This window comes from Malurus melanocephalus, unplaced genomic scaffold (assembly GCF_030028575.1).
Source record: "Malurus melanocephalus ecotype Western Australia unplaced genomic scaffold, MMel_1.1 scaffold_134, whole genome shotgun sequence".
Classification (NCBI taxonomy): Eukaryota; Metazoa; Chordata; class Aves; order Passeriformes; family Maluridae; genus Malurus; species Malurus melanocephalus.
In genome coordinates this window covers 1,215,276-1,233,307 of record NW_026623366.1, presented here as the reverse complement: position 1 = coordinate 1,233,307, position 18,032 = coordinate 1,215,276, and the positions used below count along the sequence as shown (strand labels likewise).

General features: G+C 42.3%; 1 protein-coding gene across 1 annotated transcript; it reads left to right on the top strand.

The window, feature by feature from the left end:
- The first annotated feature begins 2,415 nt into the window (after window positions 1–2,415).
- TMEM123 (transmembrane protein 123) lies at window positions 2,416–18,032 on the top strand. The gene is made up of 6 exons (XM_057370825.1): window positions 2,416–2,544; window positions 7,698–7,757; window positions 9,735–9,797; window positions 14,506–14,697; window positions 16,143–16,296; window positions 17,343–18,032. The coding sequence occupies exons 1-6, from the start codon at window positions 2,475–2,477 to the stop codon at window positions 17,365–17,367; spliced, it is 564 nt and encodes a 187-aa protein (XP_057226808.1). The 5' UTR covers window positions 2,416–2,474; the 3' UTR covers window positions 17,368–18,032.

The following is an 18,032-nucleotide window of genomic DNA, read 5'->3' as shown; positions in this document are numbered from 1 at the left end:
AAGAACTGCCTTCAGGCAGTTCCTGTCAGGGCTCAGAGTGCTCTGGCAAGCCCTAACTGGCAATAACAAGCCCTGACCAAGCTCACCTGTGACCTCCATCCATGTGTCTATGCTCATTCATCCAGCAGCTCTATTTCAGCTCCTGCCTGAGCGTTCAGGCCCTCCCTGAGCTGCAGCATAGCTTTACTTGTCCCCAGCTATGCTGCTGTAGAGACTGGTATTGCTACAGGGACTCCAGATGGACAAGGGTGCCAGTCTTATATCATGCCCACTGGAATTACATTGGACTTATGACACAGCCTTTTTTCTAAGCCCTTTCCTGCTGTTCCTTCCCAAGTGGACTCCCTGGATCAGGCTCATCACCTTGTCTGAGGCTGCTGGTGGGCATTGTGACTACCACCACCCTGCCCTGCTCAGGTCCTGTGGAACTGCACCAGGTGAGCTCCTGTGGTTACCCTCAGCACCCATTCTCACCACTCACGAGATATCACATAAAACTGGGGGGGAAAGTCCTCTCATCAATCTTATCTTTATGTGGGAATCTATAGAATCTATATGGGAAATCATTATTTACACCATGTACCAAAAGTGGATGATAACTCCCACTAAATTTTCCTAGACTGTTTCCTTCTCAGTGTAGGGACAACTTCCAGCCACCCCAATACATTCCCAGAAATTCACCTCCCCCAGAACAGCAAACACCAAATGAAACAAGACCACAACAAAGCAATCAACACAAGAACTTCCAACACCTCTGCCTTTACACAGCAAAGAGCCTGCACAATTGYGCAATGTGCCTCAGTGCCTGCTAACTAATCACTTCTGGGTTAGCTGCACACCCATCTCCCACAACCCTGTGACCGCTCTTTGTTCCATGTATCCTAACTACTCTTTTCCTGCAGGTACACAAGTTGAGCAATGTTAATTAGTATGTTCCCAAATAAATTGCTTCCAGTCTGGTTAGGCCTGATGTTCACTGGGGTTATGCAAGAGCTGAAAGACTTAGATATGTTAAAGGTACAGATATTTAGAGAGATATGTCCTCTAAATATGTGTTAGTTTAATAAAATACCTTTTTTTTCTCACTAAAATCTTTGCTTCTGCAATCAGAGGCCCTTATACTTAGTAACATATGGATTACTAGTATTTCTAAGTTTTTTTGGAATTAGGTTAGCTGAAGATACTATTCCTACAGCTGTCATAAAAAGCTTTGGAGGATCTCAGAAAGTTCACAATAAAAAGGTGCATACTGATCCTCGGGTACCTTAGTTATGAAAACCACACAGGAAGCTCTGCAGCACAAAGGCATAGAAAATGCTCGAAGTATAATGCATGCGCCTATTTTCAGTGAATGCAAACTGTGRGGCCTAATTAGGCCAGAATTTAAAAATAATAAAGTATTTATTCACCATTTTAGTTCACCACTCGTTTGCTAAGACTTTACAGAGGAAATGCATGTCTGTCAGTATGGAAGGGACCTAGGTTTGATACAGTACCTGAGTACAGTTCCAGTGCCTGCCTGTGAGCTCTCGGGCAAGGCACTTCACCCCCTCTGGCTCAGATATGTGGCTTAACATGGGAACACCGTTGTGCTGCAGTGAGCATGAATGTAGTGAAATATTCTACTGCAGCTTTGCTGCTGATCCATAATTATCCACATTAAAGTAGTTTTCTCTAACTTATTAGAAAGCAATTTGTATCAACGTGTAGTTTTCTTTCCTTTGATAAATATTTTTTAAGTTATTTTCATTCTTAAGAACACATTAACAGACTCCACTTGAAAAATACCCAACACCAATTTGATGTTAGACGTATCCATGGAAAATCTGAAAAAGCTGAATGAAGATGGTTGTTCCTCTCACTTTTCCCTATCACCCCTGCGGCTGGTTTCACAACTTGCTAGGAACATCAGATTTCATGATGCCTCTGCAGCGTTAGCGCTTGTGACTGAGGAGCCTACAACAACCAGAGGCTGTGACAGCCAGCAGCATGCACACGGACTGAGCAGCGATACTTCGGGAAGGTGTGCGCAGTGAGCCCAGCTGTTGGTAAGGACGATGTTAYTAACAAGGAGGATAAATCCACGCAGCTGAGGCTCTGCTGGGAGATGTTCAATGTTATGTGGAGAACAGACCGCCTGGCATCATCGGCCGTGAGCGCTGTACGCGGGCGGCGCTCCTGGAGCTCGGCTCTGTTGCCACAGGTGCTCACAGACCGGCAGAGCACCAGTCGGATGTCTCCTCTGTGGCACCTGGTGGAGCACGGACATCTCTCCGTTTACCAGTCCCTCCTTACGGGTACCGTTGCACTTCACCGCCCAGCGTGCCGGAAAACAGCGTGAGAGGGGAGCAAGCGGATCCCACATCGCCGTGCCCATCCCCGGCCCATCCCCGCCCCGCGGCCCCGCCCCGGCCCGCCCCTCGCYCGCAGCGGGCAGACCGCGCCCGGCCAGCTCGGGCGGCCCCTCCGCGGCCATGCGGCTCCTCGGCGGCGCGTCCTGCGCCCTGCGGACCCTGCTGCTGCTCCTGCTCGCCCGCGGCTCCCGTGAGTAGCGCCCGCGGGGGACGGGCCGGGCCGGGCCGGGCTGGGCCGGGGGGCGGAGGCGCTGGTGCTGCGCCCCTCGCAGCCGCTCTGCCTGGCGGCTGCCGCCACAGCTCCGCCGGGCCCACCCCGGCCTCGTTCCGGAATGGGGCCGGGGCTGCGCCCTGGCTGCCCCTCAGTGCCCCGGGACGCTGCGCGGTGGGGCGGGACGGAACGGCGGTCGCTGGCGCTGCGCTCCCGAGCGGGATGCGAGGTCTCATGGCCGGCTCGCCCGGGAGCTGACAGAAACGGGGAGGAGGGGTTAATGTCCGGGATGTTAGTTAAGTGGAAACAACAATTACGGAAGAAGCCCCGGTTTGAGGTTGGGGTGCTCACGCCCGGAGGGATGCGCGGGCCCGCCCGGCCGGCTCCGCCCCTGCAGTGTCCCGGGACCCACGTCCCCCCGGCAGTGTGGGGTACCGGGGGAGCCCGGGGCTGCGCTGCCCCGCCAGGGCCGGGCTRGGAAGGGCCGCTCCCTGCCCCTCTGGGTGCCGCTCTCTGGGCACTTGGGGCGAGGGGCGTTTGGTGGTGGCGGCGCGGTGGGACACACGCTGTGCTTTGTCGCCGTTCTGTCAGGCGCTCGCAGCAGTGCTCCTTTGTAGTGGCTCGTTCTGGCAAATGCCCAGCCGCGTGCCCGCGCTCAGAACACCGCACTCAGGGGATCAGCGTTCACAGGCACTGAAAAAAGTGAWAAATATACATATCTGAGCTGCCGGAGTTGCCTTTYCAGAAGACTGAAGTGCCCCCCTACAATGCCCTACAGTTTTCCAAACTAAAGAAACCGAAAGGTGATGGGTACCGCAGTCAACCTGCTGTGAATACTGTTGAGGAATCCCAGTCACTCCAATAGTGTTTATATGCTGTTGTTTCATCTGATGAAGTTGTAATATAAATTGATACCAAAAAAAAGTAGAATGAGGAATGTAAACGGTTTTGTAACTGTCCTTTTTTTTTTAAAAAAAAAAAAGGCCAATATTTTTAAAAGGAGTTTATAGGTATTTATAGGTTTATTGCATTGCTAAAATCATATGGCTTCCATTTAACAACGATAGACTATCATTTCATGCGATGTAAGATTGCACTGATCTATCTTCTATCGTGCTGCTTCCTGAATGCATCTGCTGCTTTTACTCAGTGTACAGTCAGTGCTGTCTCCTGGGGCAGGGGGAATCTCATCTAACTTCTGACATTYGAATGTAGTCCTTCCTATATGTATGAATTGGTTGTCTAGAGCTAGTTGGGATGTGGTGAGAGAAGTTGTGCTCTTTTAAGAGCACAGTGTCTTTTGAAATAGCTTTTTTGTTTTCCCCTCTGTCCACTTGGAAACTTCCAGAAGGTACTGCTGAGATTTGTGTTAATTTCAGCAGAACTTTGTGTTTATCTAAWCAACACTACAGGAGGAAGTGTGAACCCCATCAAATGCTGTGATATGCAGAAAGTGAAAGTAGCAGTAGATGTATCCTCATTCCAGTTAAGGATTTTGGGCTKACTGGTTATTTCCATATAATGCTGCCCTTTTACTCTGCTGGAYAGTTTATTTCTGTAAATAAAATTGACTTGTGTCARCTGACTGACAGTGTCAGTCAAGTCAGTGGAAGAAACGTCAACAAAATAATGCGGTTTAGAAAAAAACCTTCCCACTATTATGTAAAATCCAGCTGGCTTCCTGGTACTTGAGTAAAGAAAATCCTCTCTCCCTATCAGGAAGTGGCCCCCACCCCCTTCCTGCTGTGTTGAGAWAAGATAACATCTTCCAAGATGGCAAAGATGGCAGCAAAAGGTGATGAAGTTTTTCAGTCTCTGATTGATGGGCGATGAGAATTGGTTACGTGGTTGGTGTTGTTTCCATCTGTGCAATGGTGTTTATGCTTTCCTTAGCCAGACTGGAGTAGTTTAATGGTAAGACATGAGGACMCATCCAAGACATTGCTGAAATAATCCTGCCTGACCTCTCTCTCATGATGACCTACTTTCTTGGTAGGTCAAGCACATCAGGTCAAAAACAGACACCCAAACACCTTGTTGAATCAAAAGGAAAATGAAGGTTCCAGAAAGCAGGGATTTGAATTTATAGTTTATCAGAATTGCTTGGCAGGTGTTACAATAAATTTGAGGTCAGGGGTTTGCTTTAATTTCAATCTCCAGAATTTTACTTTTATTGATTTCAGCTGAAAGGASTGAGTATGGTGATGATGGAGAATGTCTATGAGATAGTTATATTCGTGTTGCTGCTCTAACATCTCTGCTTTAACTATACCAACATATCAACTGYTACTCATCTGGATTGCTTAGAGATTATTAAGCAAGTGGGTGATCTTTCTGATGGACCGCACATTGTCAGTGCTTCTCTACTTCTGGGATTTTAAAACAGCAAAAGCAGAATGATTTGGGCATAAAACGCCCCTCTGTGCCTGCTAGGCATCAAGCTTGAAAAGATAAAATGCAGAGAGAGGATTTTGTGTATGACTTTTGAAGTGTCCCCAAACTGAATATGTAAAGCTGTGCTTACTAAAAATGAGAGCTTGAATACCAACATCTTCCTGCAGCATAAGACATAAAGTGTGTGAGTCCTTAGAAATGTGTCTGTCTTTTATGTGAAGGTTGAAGTGAGCAAACTGACCTTTGTCACATGCAGGGAGTTGAACGAGTATTACCACTCATTTGTGTAGAGTTCTTCTACCMGGGTTCATCTCTGGAAAATAGTAATTCGGTATGTGTCTGGGCTGGAGACTACAGATTCCAAACATGAATGGTAYCCACTGTGTTGATTTTTGCAGGATCTGGGAAAATCAAGTCCATTTAACATCCTCTCCATTTTCAGAAAGTTTCAAAGCTCTCTCTGTCACTCACCCTGGATATATTTTTGTATGACATAAATCTTCAGTCTCTGCCACTTTGGAAAGCCCAATTCCAGCTATAAAGCTGGAAGAACTGGACTTATTTTGCCCTTTTGAAAATTTGCTTCTCCAAATTGCCTCCATSTCATGACTTTTGACACACTAGAGCACCAAAACCACAAGAGGCCCTGAAAGCACTCGAAATGCCAGACTCTCACATGGGCTTTTGCAGGAAGCACGCTTGTGTTCAGCTACACTCCAGCCAGGCAGTTTTGTGGGTTTTTAGCTGCATCTACACCCGACCTTAAACAGAGCAAAACAGGGTTGTCTGATAAATGATGTCCCTTTGCTTTTCCAGTATGTGGTGCTCTAATACAGTTCTCAGTTGGGTATATCCTTGTGTTGGTTCCATTTCATCACGAAAAATGAAAACAAGAAATCCTTTCTTTACTTCCCTTCTCTTCTGGGTCACGGGGAGAGTAAGCCTCAGCGCGGAGTTTCTTTCTCTGCTAAAGATTCATAGGCCCAATCTTGCAGCTGATGCTGTGGCCCCAAGAACTCTGTCTCAGTTTGTACACAGGATGCTGCTGGCTCTCTACCCTTTCCTTCCTGTACTAACCTGTCTGTGTCTACACCTGGGTCAGTGTGCATTTCTAACCCTTGCCTTTCTGCTTCCTGGAGAAGGCCAGAACTTCTCCCTGCTTTGCTTTGAGACTGTGATGCCCAATGAGAGTCTCTACTGTCCGAGATATCACTGCATAAAAGCTGTGATGCTTTTCCCTTTGCTTAACCCAGGACTCCTTCCTGCCTTCCTGTTTGAAGTCTCCTTCAAATTCAAAGCCACAGTCTCAGGATGGAGAACACTTTGGGAATAGTATCATATTGAGATTTTCTTTTATCTCCCCTGTGCCGTTCACTGCCACATGTTCCAGTGTGGCATATGTTTATGCAAAATCCCACTTTAGGAATGTTTGTTCTGGAGCAAATGCGTGTTATTCAGGTTAAGAAATTGACCAATGTTTGGATTTTTTAAAGAAGGRAAAATTAAAAGTTATATTTTTTAAGCTGAATAAGGTCCTCGACATCTTCCAATGTGTGCAGTCCAAAGTGATCTGAACAAAACTATCAGAGTCCTGGTTTTGCTTCCACCTCTATTTCCTGCCCCTTACTTTCATCAAACTATATAGAGAGCCCCTTCTGCTGGTTAAAAAGTTTCTGTGCAGAAAAAAAATTGTGTGCTGTTAGTTTTGTGTTGGCATAGCTTTCTCAATCAGATCATTGTTTAATGTGGGGGAGCTTGCTGTGGTGTAGACCAGTTTTTGCAGGATTGGGTCCTCTCTAGGGAAGCTTAGTTTAGCAGTGTCCCATCCTTTGTTATCCTTAAGCTCCCTAATTGAACAGCCTAGCATATCTTGCAGTGCTGTCCTCAGTCTTGGTATTGCAGGGGTGAGATASAAGGAGTTATTTTGCCRTTTGTATTTGCAGTCTTTACCGTTTTGAGACTTTGACTAAAGTTTTGTAACTGCTGAGAAAATGCCGTGTTTCTGCAATACTCAGTTCAGGTTATTTCCTTGTCTTTYGTATGATATTAGCTGATCACAACTAAACTCTGCTTGGCAAAGGCAGAATCCTCAACTGGTGCTCTCGGATGCATGTGAATGCCACTCTGTTCTTGATCTTTAAATTTTGCCACTTCTTTGGAGGTGTGATCCTTTTCAGTCCCATTCCCTACCTGCCAAAGGCTCACTGGATGCAATTAACGTGCCCTCAGTCCCAGACTGAGYAATGCAACTTCTTAGTGGAGCTAATTGTTTTGTCATGTTGTCTGTGTAAGGCCAGAGCAAGCACCTGCAAAGGCCTGGCARACTTCACAAGAAAAGATTTAAGTGAAAAGCTTTTTCTCTTCTGCTGTAGGTGACGCAGGTCAGATGTTGTTACTGAAGGAAAGTGCCTGATTTTTTGCCTCTTTTGGTTTCGTTTCATCTCAAGGAAGATGAAAACTTGGCATGGGGATGATGGGGAAGATAAAGCAGAGGATGGGAGGAGTTCCAGTTCATTTGGTGGTTTGGAGTATAAATGTTGCCACTTTAAATGTGCTCAGAGCAGGCGTTGTGCTAMCATGCTTTTATATCATCATTATAACTAACTCCTGTCCATGATAAATCAGTCATTCATATGCCCAAAGCAAGTGGCAGATGCTGTACTTCTTTTTTTTTCCTTCTTCCACCTAAATCTATCTTATTATTCCTGTTTTGTTTTTTTTTTTTTCTTTTAATGTAGGAAATGAAGCCACAAACAGCACCACACCCCTTACTCTGATTCCAGGCAATGGGTCTCCAGGTAATATTTTTGGCATTTCTTTTGCTGTTCCTCAGTAACATCAAGAAAAGTAGTATGTATTTTTGTGTGCTTTAAACTATCCTGTAAAAAATTGCCGTTTWCTTTATTTTATTGAATTGTGAGCAGCTGTATGGCAGGAGGGAGGTACTCCCTCACATCCATTCTGGGACAACTAAAGATATTTAAGRGGAACAGCAGAACACAACTCAATTCTCATATTCTTGGGTATCCCAGAGCAACAGAGAGAGGAAAAATAAAATGGGAACATTTTGTGTATAGAACTAGAAACACCTGCCAACATCAATATACAGTTAAAAGGAAAACCAAGAAGTCTGCTAGGTTAGACTTCAGTGATCTTCAGATAAAGGCAAGTCATTTTTCACTTGAGTAATTTCTGCCCTGTACTACTTGGCTCATCTCATTTGCTGTTGGCCAACAATACTGTGCTCATTGACTCACTCCATCTTGTGTTAATTGCAGTACTGACTCACACCCAAATTCCAGGCAGTATATGTGGCTTCTTTTTACCTGTATGAACATGCAGTCCACATTCAGAGTTGTCCCAGGGTTGCAGAAGTAAGCRCTTAGAACCTGGTGAAAATGCAAAGATGTGTTCTGGTTACAGTATTGGGCCTGTGTGGAAAAGATTTAACCCCAGGCATATCCATGGCTTAAGCTGGGATAAAAGTCAACATATCCAAGAAAGAATGTGTTTGTAATTGTACAATCATAGACCCTTTCTCAAAGGCAATTAAATCTGCAACTTAATGTCCCAGTTATGTCAGTATAAGGGTTGAGTGTGCAGTACACAGTGTGGGGGGCTAGTCAGCTGTGATTATATTAAAGAAAAAGCAAAGTAATTCCTTCTGTAATTTTAGCCCCCCTCCCCATTTTTTGTTAGGTGGTATGAAGACATAAAGTYGGTGCATTTGTTCTTAACCTGAGTTTGCATATAGCATGTGTGCAATTGCAAAGAGTTTCAGACTAGACTTTCCCCATTCTAAGGAAATAGATATGCATCTGCTTCTTGATTGCAGTGGCTGTGTTGCTCTCCTCTTAATCTCTGAGGTTATGTGCTTTGTTTTGCAGCCATACTGAAATGCAGCAGTGCTGCTGCATGGCATATAGCTCTACCAATGTGGGAGGGTGCTGTTAAAGATCACTGACTTCAGAGAAAAGAACGATCATAGAATGGACATTCACAGCAATGCAGAATGAAGGGAGGAAGGTATGGGCAGTGATCCTCCCAGGAACAGCCCCGCAGATCTTGGCCAGGAGGAAGAGACRCTTAATCTATAAGAAATATAGAAGAGGGATGCAGCAATGTGGACAGAAGTGAGAGTGGGAGTGTCCCTGAGAAACCTAAAAGTAATGTGAAGAGGAAGGAGAAAGGGAGAAAGAAAAAGAACTGCAAAAGTAGAAGTGAAACAGAGGAGAGAAAGACAAAACCACTAAGACTGGTTTGCATTTTATGTCTGGAAACAGGTACATTCTTAGGATCCTTTTTGTGTAGAGCACATAAGTACACAGAAGGATGTTTCACAGTATCATCCCAGTTTGCAGCAAAATTAAAAAGATCAAGGGACTGAAATAGAGGAATAAAAACTACACCCCCCACATAGTTCTTAAGTAGATTAAGGAAGTTGGTGACAGTGTGGCTTTACACCACAAGTGGAATGAAACATGACATAGAAGTGGAAGAGAACAAACAGAGRACGTGTAAAGAATTCAGTTGCAGACCATTTGGGCACTGCTGTGCGTTCAGTGTAATTGTTCTTGCTGCACTGAGAGTTGGAAGCATTTTGCAGAGGGATAAAAAACATCTGCTTTGGGATTGGCTATTCTCTGCTGTATTCCCAGTTTTAATCTCAAAACACAGATACCCTTTGGAGAGTAGTGGGCATTTTAATTATAGTATGTTAAAATTAAAAATTAATAATGTTGATTTTCTTGTTTTGTCTTTTTTTTTCCTTGAAGACAATAGCAGTTCATCCAGTGTCATTGCATCATCCACACAATCTACAGCAACGTCTACAGGAGGTATGTATCTGTTCATCTGTCCATTACTGTGAACCTAGAAGTTAGCTCCAAACCTAACCCTGATCATACCATCAATTCTAAAGAACAGGCCATCAAAATTGGCTATTTGAGGCAGGTGTTAACATTTTAGGGCAGGGAAGCCYCAAACATGTAAAACAACTCTGAAAAGAAGCTATATTGTTTTTCAAGTTTAGGTCCCATACTTCATCARTAATTACATTTGTGATGCCATTTAAGCACAGGAATTAAAATAAAACTTCAAGGGAGAATTGAAAGAAGTTGGTTTTTTTTTAATGTTTACTCTTTGTCTTTAGGCAAACCTCTTCCATTTTCGTGAAGTAAAGATAAATAGATTGTTGTKCAAACAGTGCATGGCTGTTTAATGTTATTGCACCATAAACAGATGTAGGGTATAAAAAACAGGGAGCTTCAGTTTCAAGAATAGGACTCCATGTCCTTTGACATAAGACTCATAGAATCAGAGGATCATCAAGRTTGCAGCAGACCTTTGTGATCATCTAGTCCAACTGTCAATGTAGCACCACCAGAGTCACCCCTAAGCCATATCCCCAAGTGCCATATGCAGGCTTCTCTTGTACACTTTCCAGAGACAGTGACTCCACCATCTCGCTGGGCAACTTATTCCAATGCCTAACCACTCTTTCAGTGAAATTTTTTTCTAATACCCCCTGGCACAACATGAGGCAGCTTATTCTTGTCCTTTCGTTTGAGACATGGCAGAAGAGACTGACCCCCAACTCACTACAACCTCATGGCACTTAATACCATAGAAAATAATCCTTGGGAAGCTCATAGAACAACACAGCTCCATTTAAGCCAGTATCAATGAAATGGAACAATTTGTTATGGGTATTTCTGCATTGTTCTGGCACTGCCATGTTTCCTTCACAACCTGGCAAAACAACTATAAATAAAAATTACTGCCCAAGGCAGCAGTGTTTCATTCATGATGCTCCAACATAGGCAACATGGTAATAGAGGACACCTTTGTAGAAAGAAGAAATAGCTGTATTGGATCAACTGTTACAGTTTGGAAACAGGTATTTAGCMTGAGACACAAACAGTTCATCCACTTACATTTGCAGTGTTCCAACTGTTGGCAATGTCAGTGTGAGATTATTAAAAGAGGGAATTAAAAAATTAATCTTCTCGAAGAACTTGGACAGGCAGATTTCACTGCATTAGTACAGGCTGGATAAGAGTTTTTGTCATGCAGTTGAGGCTGTGGTACGCAGATGAAAGATTGCATCTGAGAGAAGCTAGTTCTAGAAACTGGGTCCCCTTTGTGCTAAGAGCCATGTGAAAGCAGGGCAGAAATATTGTGTCTGCCAGAGACACTTTGTGTATTTGTGGAGTTTTATACTGATCAAAAAGTCCCAGCTATGTCATTTCTTTTCTAGTACACCTCTTATTTTTTGTCTCTGTAATTTCCAGATGAGCTACCACACTTAGAAGTGGCTTGCYTTTTCATTTAAGTATAAAATGCTCACCAGGAGTTAAAAAAAAAACCCCACCTTTGCGAAGACCTTCGTTTTGATAGCAAGCAAGTGGTGCAGTGTCTCATTCCATGGCCTGCAGTGTAGCAGTTTGAGCACGTCTAACTTGGGAAGTCCAGAGATTTCTGTCATCTCATTGCTGCCTTGTGGCCTTCCCCTAAGTGTGTAAAGCCATTGTTAACCACAGTGTTTCATCTACCCTGTGCTCCTTCTGACTTCTTCTCCAGCCCTTGCAGATTTCTTGGAGAGGTCTGCATTTTACTAGTTTTGGATAATAACAGTAAAAAGAGGCCTGAGTCCTTTACTGTTAGGCACAGCATAAAGCTCACATATAGCTGTGCCTTGCTTCAAAAGGTGATTCCAGTCCTTCTCTTTTTTTCCCCGTTAGAAACATCATAGATTTGAATAGTGTTCATCTGTTTTGATTATCTGTCTCAACCTCTTCAGAATAAAGTCTACTGGGTATATGTACTTAACTTTAAAATCTCTGCCATTGGTTTTTTTGGAGGGTGTGGGAGAAAGGAAGCTCTTGGTGCGGGAAGCACAAGTTTGTTTCATTCAATCATTTTCCATGCAAGGGARAGTATTTTAGGAAGGGCATTCCATAATAATCTTGTATGTTGGCACAGTGTTTATGCAGTTTGAGCTCATTCTTGTTGAGTTAGAACACTAAGGGAGTAGTAGCACGTGCTGCTAAGAATTCTTACCTATCTGCTGTATAAATATTTTAATTTATTGATGGATGTAGCATAGCTATTTGATGCTATGTAAAATACTTGTCTCTTTTAAAAACAAAGCATCATAAACCTGAACTATATTACTGGCATGCATCCTTTTTAAATAATAAAAATTCACTCAGGCAGTCAAGGTTTGTTTATTGTAGTGTTCAGTGATGCCCAGCTGTTCTTTTGGGGGGAAAGTAATTAGGGAAATAAAAGATAAAAGGACACATGTTACTAACAAATACTCTTTCATCTTCATTCTGTTTGTAAAATAGTACAGGTAAGATTTTTCAAAGACAGAACAACAGATTCGTGCCTCATTCATTTTAGCTTCCCCAGTTCTTTAGCTGCCTCAKAGAGCTTCCTGCTGATGTTATGAAATGGTCAATGCTAAATACATCATGAAAGACAGGTCTAGAGATTAGACAGATTTTACTGTTCAAGGTACATCATCATGGGCTGTACTTCTGGTTAAGTAAAAAAATAAAGGATTACTACTTGAAAGGAGAGGGGGGAAGAGTAATTTGCAAATGTGCTGAAATTCCTCACTGATATTTGGATTTTTTTCTTGTCATGACTCAGGTTTTCTGTAGGGCAGTTTAATACCCATGGAATGAGTACCAACTTTGTGTAACGTAGTTTCATAATGTTACACATCTAACAATTAGCTGTTGTATTGCTCAGAAACAGAAGGCGCTTTGACACTCAGAAATCCTGCCTCAAAAACAACCCACAGAAAATTGCTTGGTACTTGCATTCAGATTTGTCCTTCTTTGTTATCACTTCTGTTAGGAATGTAGTTAGCAGGTGTGGTTTCATGTCATGTAACTGTAGATGGTTTCCATGTAGACATTTCTTTGCTTGCTTCCTACAATGACAAACCATTTGGTGGTTCACTGTGCCTTTGGGGAGTTTTATGTGTCARTATTAAATTGTGCCCTGAATTTTATCTGATGTATTTTACGCATGCTTCATAGAGGAACTGAATTTCCTAATTGTAACAAGGTAAGCAAATGAATATAATATTCCAATTGTTCCACCTCAATGAATGCTCATTTCAAAGTGTTTCCTGGTGTTATGGCACAATACAATTATAACATTAAAGAACAGGAAAACAAATAAATTTACAATGGTAACTGTATTTTGATATTTTGGTAGTTTTAGTGCTAAATGTCTCAGAAGTGTTGTGTAGGCTAGTTCCTTTCTGAATGTTTACATTGTTATATTGTTGAGTTTTATTAAGTTTTTGATGTTCATATCAGTACTGGAAGCTGTGATATTTGAGTCTTAGCAACGATTGTGTGTAGTCTGTATGTAGTTCTTCATGTTTCACACAAGGGTATTCTACAGAAGCATTTTAGATGCTGTATTAAAGAAAAGCAGAAATTGAATATTAAAGTTACTCTGGAATTGAGATGAAACTATCTATTCTTCAGTTATTCTAATTTTAGACGATTAGATAGTTGTTTGAATGTCCATACTGGTGTTTAAAATGAGCCCAGCTTGTGTAAGGCTATAGAAATAATGCCGAAGTAGATAACTGCAAAGGATCTGTTTCTCTCTTAAATTCCTTCATACATAAAAGCAATTTGCATCATACTGTGTGCCTAGAGAAATGTTAGTTTCACGACTAGACTCATGTTTCTTATTCTTAGAAAAACAAGCAATTGTTTTACAATCATTCTATCTGGCTGCCTTCCACTAAGGTTCTAAGGATTTTGCTGAAAATATAAATTTCTATTATTCTTGAGTTTTTTGTCCTGGTATTTTTATTCTGAGTAGTTCATTAGTGTTTTCTGAGGAGGGAAAGGGAAATGTTAGGTAAAAGCAAAGACACTACATGTCAATTAAACTTGTGAGACAGCATTCCAATCTTTGTTTTAACCTTGGCAAGACACTTAAGTGTCACATAAATGCAGAATTCTCTGTGGTAAATTTTAATGTATATGGAATGTATATGGAACCTATGTTTCATTCAAAAACAAGTGAAAGACTAGATCATTACTAAAAGAGGGGGTGGGGGCGGGGATCGTTTTAATGAAAAAACAAATAATTGTTCTTATCCGAAAAGTTGTGTTGTCTGAAAAAGTAAGTGCTTCAAATGGAAAGTAACTCTTGATTCAGCATTTCAACATATTATACGATAGGCATAATTCTGTGGAATTGGGTAGTGTTACCAAAACATTAAAAAGCTGACTCATCTAAAAATCATCATATCATATCAAAACATCAAAGGCTGCTTGCTTTACAGCCTTTCTTTTACAGAAGTCTTGACTTTGAGGCCCAGAAATCAGAAGTTAGGTCTTCCCAAGGAAAGTCTGTATGCAAGCCTGGATACTGTGCATTAGCATTTTCATTGTCACTCTGTCATTCTGTTTGGGCATGATAAATGCTGTCTTACACAATGAGTATGCAGTTGATTAGGTTCATGTATTTTACTGTGTGGCATCACAAATGTGAATTTCCCAGGTGCACCCACCAGTACTGCTCATCTGACCAGTAGCAGTCAGGCCAACACCACCGCTGTGCCTGTGACCCTGACGACTCAGKCCACCAAAACCAGCCCCACAGTAACGCCCACCACAGCCTCACCAGTCACACTGCCACAAACCAACATCACCGTGGTGACCACGTCTAAGACTTCTTCCACTTCTGTAACAGGTGAGTTCACAGTTCAGGAAGCTCATAAAGGCTCGGATGCACGTTCACATGGGTTGTAGAACAGTTACTTTTAGTGCAGTGTAACAAAAAGAAGAAAGAAGGTATTTGCAATGCTGAAAAACAAGGCTGAAGTGGGGTTTCATTACAAAGTTGGTTAGAATAGTGTTGCTGTGGGCACTCTACTTACTTAAATAAGGATTCACTTAACCTGAGAGACCTGACAGATTGAGGAAAAACAAAAAAAGTGCAAGTGGTCTGATCCAGCAGCTACCAGCAAGGAGATCAGCAATGTAAAGAATTGAATTAAATATTGATTGATTTTGAATATTTTGAATATAACTTCTATGTTTGCTTAAGCTCTCCTTTCTGCAGTTTATTTGAATTCATCTCTAATACTGCCTTTTTCACAATTGACTTGTATCTCCAAGTAGGTCTACTGGCTTGCTAAAAAGACTGAGTTCTGTTAGCAGTGTAATGAATGTTGCCCTAGCAGAGAATAGAGCATGWCTGTGCATGAGTCACCCCTTATGTAAAAGTTGTCACATACAGTTTAACCGTACCCATTAATACAAAAAGAGTGAGTGCATAAATCAGTATTCCCTTGCATTTGGCCATGTTCCCATCACTCCATGCTTGCACTTCCGAACACATCAGGAGTGCTCATCTGTCAGCAAAGCATCATTGGGTAGGTGAAGCTGTCACCCGCAGAGCTTCTAGAAAAGACTGTGTAACACTGAATGTAGCAAGTTCAAATAGAGCTGGGCACAGTCTTTAGGTGGGAGTTTGTAGCAGATGCAACCAGTTGTAGCAGCAAAACACCTATGGCTTATCTGAGGTCATGTTGTCTGTGCCAATATTTGCATTTGGCTGTGGAGCTGCTCTCACTTGGGACAGTGAGGGTACAATTCCATGAGACAAGGTAAAGCAATCCCAACAGCTCATTGCCACCAAATGTTCTTCTCCCACCGTGTAACTGTACTGACTGACTTGGTGGCTGTTGAACCCCTCTTGCAGGCTGACACAGTATGCTCATCTGATTAAAAGCAACTTCCTTTTATGTTTGGGTTCATTTCAGACCAGCTGAGTGAGTTAAATTGGCTCATGGAGGATATGAAAACATTAGAAGTGGCCTAAGAAGGGCAGGAACTTCATCTGTAGAGGGGTGAGCAGGGGAGAGAAAAGGCAGATGGAGGGGAGGGGAGAAGGAGCAGTCAGTCACTCAGAGACAGCAAGCAGTTGGATCAGCTGCACCCATGGCATCAGAGTGTGGCACTTGGAGCCYTTGGTTTCAGCATGCTTGGCTTGTGTCTTGTCAGTTGATTTTTGTTAAATTTGTCTGATTGGGTCTTCAGGTGATAAGTCAGTGGTGAGGGCAGGATGTAGAGGAGTCCGTCAAAACACAATTTTGGAAGCTCTGTGAAGTGTGCCTTTTGTTTTCTTTCCAGCCACATCAAAATCAGAGGGTGTTGTGACCAAAACTTCCAGATTCGATGTGGGCAGTTTTGTAGGTGGCATTGTGCTGACTCTTGGAGTCCTGGTTGTTCTCTACATTGGATGCAAAACTTACCACTCTAGAAGAGGCATTCAGTACAGAACCATGTAAGTTCCCAAGGGATTGTCTGTTGTCGATTCATTGCTTTCCTAAGAGGAACAAGGAGAAACAAATGGGCAGAATGAATTTTGACACATTTGTTTAATGTGCATTATATTAATATCATTATATTAATATCATTAAGAGATTTAACTCTGATGTTTTCTTTTAGCACTGCAGGTATTCCTCATTAGTATTATGCCTGTGTTCTGTGCAGTTTTTTTTTCCTGATCTATTATTAAAAATAATTTTTTAAGGATCCTTGTCTTTTTGCTAGTCCATGCATAGTTAACATTTCATTGAAACTTTTTCTGCAGTTTGCAAGATTTCTCCTTTCTCCTAGACTCTGTTTGTCTGTTCATTCTTTGGTGTTTTCCTCCTCCTTGCCATTAATTTATAGTGAATTCTAATCAAAATTGTACCATCTCACTTGCTATTTACACTCAGCTCTAGTCAGTTTTCTTCCAGGCTTCAGGACTCATCCACATTCGGTTTAAGAACTAGGCTGCTTTTCTTTCCCTCTTCAGTATTATCCACCTCAGTCAAGAAGCTTCTTTTAAATGAGGTGATGGCATTAGACTGTGTGGATATTGGTGTTTATTTAGCCTTGTTTTCTCCATCTTGACTCTTGCTTACTGGTCGTGGAATTAAGCCAGTCCCTGCTGCACGTGTTTATCCACAGTGTTTGTGAATAGGTATTGTAAAAGTCACATCAATACCCTTCAAAGCAAAGGGAACCTGCTGCTGAGCTTGTATAGTGGCTTTGATTACCTGTTGCTGCTGGCAATGCAGCTAGGATAAACAGGCCTAGGGAGTATACACGAATGAAATGTGAGAGACAAGGTACAGATGAGGCCAGTGAAGCTGGAGCAGTGTTGACAAAATGAAAACTAACTTGGCTCAGAGAGGACTGTAACTCTCAGATCAATGTGCCCTTACCCCTTCCTAGCAAAGTGGCTCACAAAACAACCTTCTCAGCAGCAGCTGGGTGTCTCTTTCTCACGTTGACTGTTGCTTGTAGAGCAGAACATTAATTACTGTGTTTCTGTTACAGTGATGAACATGATGCCATCATTTAAAGAGACTTCAGGGAAGACAGTGTTGGAAACCCACCCTGTCACAGCTGTTGCAGCTTCTGAAAGAGTTTCTTTCATAAAGATGATCACAGTCTCTAAACCTGTCGTGGGTGTTATCCTGCAAAATGTTGAGAAGTTTTTTAAACATCCTGATTTTTTTACATTGGCTTTCATAAGAGGAACTCAGCACTTTGTAGAGACAGTATTTTCTTTTTCCAGTGCTTGTAACCAGATTTAAGGAAAATCACATTGAGTTATTTTAAGGTACACACACAGCTCTCTGAAATAGCTAATTGCTAGCACAGGCAATTGCATCAGTGCAATTCTAAGTAAGTTCAGGGGTTCTTTTCTAAAACTTTGTATTAAACTGTATTTATTTTGAAGTTTGATGTGAACTTTAGTTAAGAAATTTCAGATTTTGAAAAACTCAGTTATTTTTAGTAGGCTATAAAGGAAGTGTGGTTAGATAATTGTATAGATGGTGATAATGAGTACTCTTAAATGTCAGTCACTAGCTTGCCAGTGACCTGGCTGTATAAGGAGAATAGCTGCAGGAAACATGGACAGGCTGGAGATCCCCATCCATAACCCTTTTCTCCAAAAGCTGCTTTTTTTCTAGCATGTCCTAATCTAGCTTGTGTAACTGAAGATTTAATAAAAATGGAAAA